Raw genomic sequence first — 8,787 nt, forward strand, 5'->3', positions numbered from 1 at the left:
TCAGAATGCATCAGTTTGCCTCCGTTCAGTCTCCATTCCGCTTTGAAAGCGGACACCTAAACGCTGCTTGCAGTGTTTTGGTGTCCGTCTGACGAAACTGAGCCAAACGGATCCGTTCTGACACACAATGTAAGTCAATTTGGATGGATCCGGTTTCTATGACACAATAGAAAACGGATCCGTTCCCTATTGACTTTCAATGGTGTTCAAGACGGATCTGTCTTGGCTATGTTAAAGATAATACAAACGGATCCATTCTGAACGGATGCAGACGGTTGTATTATCTGAATGGATCCGTCTGTGCAGATCCATGACGGATCCGCACCAAACGCGAGTGTTAAAGTAGCCTAAGCTGTAAAACACACAAAATTAAATAAAACTGAGTATATTTTTTATCCAATGACATTTTTAAACTGTATTATCTCTTATATGATAAATATCATGTTTAGTCAAATGAACTCGGATGGCTCAATAGACTTGAAAGGACACCTGCACAGCTAGACGATAACTATTACACATTAACACTTTGGTTACGTAGGAAGATTAGGAAAGAATTTGCTTTTGGCCAAAACAAGTTAGCATAGCTAATGGACGTCACAAGTTTATTATCTATTCATGCTACTTCAAACACATCCTCTCTGAGAAAAAAAAAAGCTTTGGTTTGAAATCAGTGCCCTTTCTTATCTCAACAAATCTGGCTTTTTATGCCTGAAAAAGGTGACTTTGTACCATTTCTAAAAGGAACTAAGGTTGATGGAATGTAAATTCCTTGTTATGCAGGAAGTTGTAAATCAAACTAAGTTTGTTCCATTTTTTTCTCAGGCTTTGTTTTGACAACTAAACTTGCTGTGTGCAGATATGGGCAGTTAGGCGTCACTGTTAGGCAATAGAGTATAAAGGCAAGGTTAAAGGGGGCGTAGTGACCACCCATAGCAAAGACATTGCAATAACAATCACAGTGTGTTTTACAAATAATTCCTCGGGGCTAATGATTAATCTGAGGTAAAACATTAATGTCCCTGCAATGCATCCTCTATATGAAGAGGGGAGCTGACACACAGCTATTTAAGAAGGCTTCCTGACACACAGAGCCAGAGACATCTTATGATTGAGCAGTTCCTCATCACTCATAGACACAGCAAATTACACTCACTGCCTAAACCAATTTCATTCATTATGGCTAAGGATATCAGCCCTTACACATGGCTGCTACCAGCCTGTCTACTTCTTGTAGCGGCAGTGACTGCAGCACCAGAGCCACTGCACTGTGCCCAGTGTAGTGAGGAAAAGCTAGCCCTTTGCCCACAAGTCCCTGCTGACTGTCCAGAGTTGGCTAGAGAACCAGGCTGTGGGTGCTGTTTGACTTGTGCACTGAAGAGGGGAGAAGCCTGTGGGGTCTATACTGCAAGGTGTGGAAAAGCACTAACTTGTCATGTAAAACCAGGAGAGCCCAGACCCTTGTATGCGATAACAAGAGGACAAGGAATCTGCATGGATGCAGAGGACCTAGACAAGCTGAGATCTAGTGATACCACAGGTGAGTCTGCTGGCAGAGATACCTAGAATGTACTTTGAAAAAAGAACAGGGGAAGGTTTTTCTTGTTATCCTTCAGCATGTAAAACTGTCCTATAAAACACCAATATTCACCATTTTCTGTAAACCTTCATATTATGCCATTTATGCTTAAGATTTTTGCATCAATATATTATTATGTTAGAGGCCAACGGGATGCAAATGAGAACCCACTGCATAGTTGACTATTCTATAGATTATTTTCTCATACTAATATTGTACATTTCCAATTTCAGAATATATCTTCTTGCTTATTAATATTTATTTTTGTAGTCTCCCTTATGAAAGCTTAAGGCTCCATTCACACGTCCGCAATGTGTTTTGCGGATACACGGAGACACGGATCCGCAAAACACGGAAAGCGGCAATGTGTGTTCCGCATTTTGCGGACCGCACATTGCCAACATAATAGAATATGCCTGTTCTTGTCCGCAATTGCGGACAAGAATAGGACATGTTCTATTTTTTTGCGGAAACGGAAGCACGGATGCGGAAGTGCGGATCTGCAAATGTGGATGCGGACAGCACATTCCGTCCCCATAGAGAATGAATGGGTCCGCACCCTTTCCGCAAAATTGCGGAAAGGATGCGGACCCATTTTGCGGACGTGTGAATGGAGCCTAACTGCATGCTTTTAACTGCTTTAAGTAACTGTGTCTTCATTACCACAAAACATCAGTCTGTAGACTTGTGTGTGTATGTAGATTTATTTCTATGCAATGTATTTTAAAATGTTAAAATACAATGTGTCAGATTAATAGATTGGTGCCCAATCAGTTCTGAAACAGACCCATCCAATATTAGCAAACTGAAGTTTTATCTAGGGTAGTACTAATACTAAAAGGGTGATAAATATTATTTGTACTATCACCTGACTCCCGAGTGGAGGATTTTCTCAACATTGCTTGTTTTTGTGACCTGTGTCTTACTTTCATCGGTAAGATCAAAGATCAAAGTGACATTAAAAAAAGTCTATTTTTTACATACATTTGGGAAAACATAGATGAATTTACTCATATACATGGTAGGTATATCTCTTCTTGGGAAATTATTATACATATTCTGTTTGTAGTATAACAGATTCATGTATACAGTATTTATACACGGATTCATTGAAATAGTTTTGCTTTCTAGCTTTGTGTCTATGATTTGATTGCAATTTTTTTGTGATAGCTTTTTAGTTTTTATTAAATAATATTTTATTCAGTTAATATTTATTTACTCATTCTATATTTATCTAAATTCTTAAGGTCCTGGCCTTTATGGTGGGCTATTAAAATAAAAGTACATGCACATACTGCAGCTGGTCTTATGGCTTTAAGAGTAATGAAATCTGTTACATTTTCAGCTGATGTATGTTTTGACATTGTGAGGTTTATCAAATTATATTATGCTTTCATACTCTGATTATAAAAATGAATTCCACTGAACTCTTTACTTCTAGAGGTGAAGGACTACTCCGAGCATGAGAACACTGGCTCAGAAAGCTTAGACATTGCACAAGACCAGCTTCCACCATTCCTTAGATTATTTACTGATGGTTTTGACAAGTTCGATCCCTGGAATGCAATCACTGTGTATGAACGCATAAAGGCTAAAAAGCTGTTTGACAGAAAGAAAATAAAAGAACAATATCAGGTAAATAATAATACTGCACATTTATATGAACTGAAATATGGTGTAGAAAAATAATGAATTTGTTGCACTGTAACTCTAAGCATGAGCACTGAGCATGTTCAGAGTATTAATTGCACTATATCTGGCAATCCACGGGATGGAGATCAGTGCTTGCATAATTCTCTCAGATATAAAAGTACTTTATAATACTCCTCAAAAGTAAATTACATACTGTATATTTGTCAACAATATGGACATTCCAATGACAATACTGCTTAGTTCCAACTAATTTCCCTGCTTTGTGTTGCTGTAGGGACCGTGCCAGAAGGACCTTTACAGAGCGATGGACAGATTGACAAGGTTTCAGCAAAGGACTGGAGAAGATCTATATAGGTTCCACATTCCCAACTGTAACAGAAATGGCTTCTATCACAGTAAACAGGTACTAGTTAATAAAATATCAGTTTTATGTACTAACAAACATGTATCAAAATGTCATAATCAGAGTGATAGTTTTTTTTTTTTTACCTTGGCTAATATTTACCACACTTTGCTTTTGTATTGGCCTGTACCTAAATGTCCCATCTAAGGCATAGTGGCTTGTTCGTTCACTGCATGGCAACTGGGACACATGTCCCTTCACCTACATCCCTGGAAAGGTTGACATAAGTATTCTTAAAATATTCAGCTGACACTTTTTTTTCTTTTTTAGTGTGAAACCGCACTTGATGGAGAAAGGGGAAAATGTTGGTGTGTCTTTCCATTAACTGGGAAGAAAATTCCAGGTTCTCCAGAAAACAGAGGGGATCTGAACTGCCAACAGTATTTGAATGCACAAGAATAGAGTCAAATATCCTGGCTGGATGTATGTGTATTCTATATTATTTGTGTACAGTTTCTCAACTATTTATTCTGAAAAGTATTTTCATTTTTTTTGTCTCTTATTATGTATTTTTCATAACTATTTATATGTACTATTTTTAGTTCTATATATTCATGCTATTTTTTAAAGCAAATGTAAATCACAACACTTATTTAACTCATAAATTATATTTTACTACTGTATATATTGTTGTTCAGCAATGAAATCAGTATAGTATTTCATGACTTAAATACAATTTTAAGCAAACATGTTTATTTTACGCACACACTTAATTTTGTATTTTTGTTCCTACCCTCTTTTGTAACTTTAGAGCCAATTATAGCATTGTTTGGATATATGGTAACTGTTTTATCTAAATACTATTTAAGCTTCATACAATATTCAGCAACTAAGCATGCTGTTTGCTTCAGAACCCCCAAAAATCTGTAAGTTATGTACTCTTAGTAAGTGGTCTTAAATATCTTAAATGCTGCAAATATCCTCAGAATTTTAGGCTTCATACACACAGCCATCTCTGTATTTCAGTCAGCAAACAACAGACCTACACAGTATGGATGCCTTCCATGTTTTCTCACTCCCATGAATAGAAAGGGCTGTTCTGCAACAGTCTTCAATGCGGACAAGAATAGGATATGTTCTAGAATTTGTGGAATGGCCACATAAATGTGTGCATGGCCCCAAATAAATAAATAAATAGGTAATGTGCTATTTGCACCAAATGTAGATAGCACATGAATGAAGAATGCAGTTGTGTGCATGAAGCCTTACATTGAAAATAGAGACAGTCCTGGACAATGGACAATTTAGCTCTTGACACTTTAATTATCAAAAGGCACAGCTTAAATGAAACATATTGATATGAAATTAACTCAATTCACACAACTATTCCCTATCATTGATCTAACGATATGCCCTCTTAGGCCTGTTCAACAGAACTACAAGAAGCTATTCTCCGCTAAGAACAATGCTTCTGGGGGAATATCTAGCCAAAGATATTAACAAACTTTGCAAAAAAAAACTGAGGCAGGTACAGTGGTTCAGTACAACTTGGAAGTTGTATAGAAGTGGATATTGCCATGGGAATAAGGCCTAAAAGTTAAGGCATGTTTGCAAGGGCTGACACAGCAGGCAAATATCTGGAATGATCTGTTCATGTCTGATAATTGCCTGCTTGTCAGAGGAGGTGAGAACTGCATTTACATGCCGGTGTATAGGAATGAGGGATCACTACTGTGATGACTCATTTCCATAGATAATTATTATTTCTAGGCAGCAGATAAGTGTTTAGTACAATCTGGTGCCCAGACACAATGATTTAGGTAGCTGCATCAACGTTGCTTTCACCCAACAAATGAGTAATCATATAATTGGCACCGCCTTTACACAGGGCAGTTATTGGAAATGAGTATTTCTAGGAATGCTTCTTCCCAATAATTGTTCCGAGCATTGACCTGTTTAAAGGGGCATTTACTATTTGACAAATACAATAAGAAATATCCTGATTTCTCTAATTGCTTACCTGGAGTGGGTAAAATCATTGTTATAACAAGTGTTTGCAGCCCTGACTAGGATGTAACCTAAATGTCTTATTCCATTTGATGGTAGTGTCCCTTCAATAGCAGCTTCTTTAGCTGGCGGCTGTATTGTCAAACTAGAATATACAAGCTTGAAACTTGCATTTCAATAGGGAAAGGTGATAAGTGCCTGGCAAGCACCCTTGAGTTTTATCTATGTCATACTTTGAGTCCCATGGAGAAAAGTATGGCACTAGAGGTGTCTGGTAACAGCTTATGCTCCATGTGGCATAGAAATAACATGAACAGATGACTGTTAGTGGGAAAGTTGGTTATGGAAACGTTCACTTGACAGTTATCTGCCATCTATGTCCAGCTTAATATACTGTAATCAATACAGTTATTCTTCATGGATGTTTATATTTTATTAGAAATTTAGATACCATAGACAAATTTAACAATTCCAGTGTTCAAGACATTGCACTCTTGAATAGTTATGCATGATATCCAAAATATGGGTAAATACATCCAGAGATTGTAACATTGGCACAAGCAATTCCAATATATGTGGATTCAAGATACCTTTATAAATTCTTTATGTTGAATAATAACTAATGTAACCACATTATTGCATCAACATACAATGTATCTTCCCTAGGTGAAAATCATGTCTACACAATACTCCAGTACTCCCTTACCTGAATATATACACTCCCAGAAACAAAGCATTCTGTACATAAGACTGATTTATAAAAAATGCATTTCCATTTTATTTTTTGTAACAAGCTAGGAAATTTATAGATAACTAAAATAAGAAATATTTATTCACATTAAGTGTTCTTTCTTGGGTTTCCATGACTGGTCACTGAACTCAAATTCACAAGCTTTGAGTTGTATGGGGCCATAATACTGCACCCATAAACTAAAGAGCTCTACAGTAACTCCATAAGCCTCCAATTTCATACAGTAGTAGACGGGGTCTTTTTCTGACACATTGTGCTATTCTCCCCTAGAAGTATTTCTCTTACAGGATAGTAACTCCATTATGTAGCACCATACTTCGACCACGTGTATGATGCAACAGTGACTTTGTGTGACTCTACACAGCTTTCATTTTCATAGCTTTGTTGAGTGCATGATGCCTCTATAAGCCCTATATTAATCTGTGTGAAGTCCGAAGCAAAGAGAGGAGCATTATGTTTGCATAGATGTCTATGAATTTGTATCATGTCCCATACACCTCAGTTGCATTAACAGACCTAGCTGTCAACAACTCTTTTATAATTTTTATTATCTGTTGGTATACCACAATACCTCTTCACCACATCAGGTTTACAGATCTGTACATAGGCAATAAACGGCAGGCGCAATTCCACAATACATAATATCATATAGATATTTTTACCCTGTAACTATTTTTTTATTTCCTTAATATTGTACCTTGCACCATTATGAAATGTTTCAAATGAGATAAATTAGTCCTCCAATAATATAATAAAAATTCTGCAGTAACTTCTTTCATAACTCTATATTGTGCCATTCCTGGCCATGGGACTAAATGTCAATGAACCAATTCACATTTTCCACACAGACCATGGGTCCATGCAGAGAAAATCACTGAATGCTTTGCTTTGGTCCATCCTCACACTGTACAAGTAGTGCAGCCAGTATCAGACTGTAAACATTCAGAAAGAATAACAGAGAAATGGCACAACATACTGTACAGCTACATGTATGAGAAAAGATGCCCCAGAATCATGTTTTGATGGAGAATACAAATATTTACTAAAAACAGACACATTCGATGTGATAACAGTGATATTTTTTTCTATACATACACACATTATATTTTATTATTAGTAGTATTTAGTATTTTCGAAATATTGGTATTTTTGTCAGGCCATAAAAAGTGAAGAGCATTGGGTTCATACATACATACTGAGGACAGCATTGTAATTCCCCATATTCTTTAAGCTTTAGAAATAAAACCGTTACCAACTTTTGTGAACTCATTAGTTACCTGGCTTTAAAGTCAGGTAATTAAGTTGCTGCTACTTTTATATGTTTAGCCATTATTTTTATATTTATCCATTATATATTTGAAACTTTGCTGCTAATCATTTAATTTTTCCGATGAATTATTTGTAGCTGTATTGATAATTGTGTATTCTTTTGTAAACTGCTAAAAGACTTAAAAAAATGTAAACTGACAAAATTGAATAAATATACATTTCTAAAGAAAGTGTTTCATTGTTTTTTTGAAAGGGAATTCGATTTATTCATCATGTGTTATTTAATGTATTCATTAAAGGCATTTATAAGCTTATAAAAAACATAGAAAAGTACCTAAATGTGTCTGAGTGCTCACTAGATGTTGCCATCACACTTTAGAAGTAGATACCTTTCATTATTTGGCCCAGCTCTGTGCAGCACATTTGTTTTTCCTGGTGCCATGTTATAAGGTAGTTCTATAATTAAAGGGGTATTCTGATTATAACATTATCCTTTATCCACAGGATTGGGGATAACTATCAAATCAGTGAGGGTCCTTGGCTATATCCGGCATATTTAATCATTAAAATTTGACAAAAGAACCGTCGTTTGATGATGTGGTTACACCAGACCGAAGGTAAATGTCAGTAACAGCGGAAATTAAGCGGCATTCCCTTAGTATTTGATATAGTGAACTCGGTGAGGGAGTTAAGGATGCAGTTACATACACTCACCTAAAGAATTATTAGGAACACCTGTTCTATTTCTCATTAATGCAATTATCTAGTCAACCAATCACATGGCAGTTGCTTCAATGCATTTAGGGGGGTGGTCCTGGTCAAGACAATCTCCTGAACTCCAAACTGAATGTCAGAATGGGAAAGAAAGGTGATTTAAGCAATTTTGAGCGTGGCATGGTTGTTGGTGCCAGACGGGCCGGTCTGAGTATTTCACAATCTGCTCAGTTACTGGGATTTTCACGCACAACCATTTCTAGAGTTTATAAAGAATGGTGTGAAAAGGGAAAAACATCCAGTATGCGGCAGTCCTGTGGGCAAAAATGCCTTGTGGATGCTAGAGGTCAGAGGAGAATGGGCCGACTGATTCAAGCTGATAGAAGAGCAACGTTGATTGAAATAACCACTCGTTACAACCGAGGTATGCAGCAAAGCATTTGTGAAGCCACAACACGCACAACCTTGAGGCGG

General features: G+C 36.7%; 1 protein-coding gene across 2 annotated transcripts; it reads left to right on the top strand.

The window, feature by feature from the left end:
- Positions 1-945: 945 nt before the first annotated feature.
- IGFBP1 (insulin like growth factor binding protein 1) lies at positions 946-7,298 on the top strand. 2 transcript variants are annotated; one of them, XM_040431855.1, is made up of 5 exons: positions 946-1,537; positions 3,018-3,211; positions 3,504-3,632; positions 3,903-4,055; positions 4,384-6,042. In XM_040431855.1, exons 1-4 carry the CDS (start codon positions 1,105-1,107, stop codon positions 4,032-4,034), a joined length of 888 nt encoding a protein of 295 aa, XP_040287789.1. In that variant the 5' UTR covers positions 946-1,104; the 3' UTR covers positions 4,035-4,055; positions 4,384-6,042. The 2 variants fall into 2 exon arrangements, with proteins under 2 accessions (XP_040287789.1, XP_040287788.1); XM_040431854.1 differs by having other exon boundaries at positions 947-1,537; positions 3,903-7,298.
- The last annotated feature ends 1,489 nt before the right edge of the window (positions 7,299-8,787 follow it).

The sequence above is a fragment of the Bufo bufo genome, chromosome 5, assembly GCF_905171765.1.
Source record: "Bufo bufo chromosome 5, aBufBuf1.1, whole genome shotgun sequence".
Taxonomy (NCBI): domain Eukaryota; kingdom Metazoa; phylum Chordata; class Amphibia; order Anura; family Bufonidae; genus Bufo; species Bufo bufo.

What these genes read in the sequence shown, in the direction of transcription:
- IGFBP1 (XM_040431855.1), top strand. Translation starts at nt 1,105, where the DNA reads ATGATTGAGCAGTTCCTCATCACTCATAGACACAGCAAATTACACTCA. An exon ending in GAGATCTAGTGATACCACAG is followed by an intron (nt 1,538 to 3,017) that starts GTGAGTCTGCTG and finishes CTTTACTTCTAG; the next exon opens with AGGTGAAGGACTACTCCGAG. An exon ending in AAATAAAAGAACAATATCAG is followed by an intron (nt 3,212 to 3,503) that starts GTAAATAATAAT and finishes GTGTTGCTGTAG; the next exon opens with GGACCGTGCCAGAAGGACCT.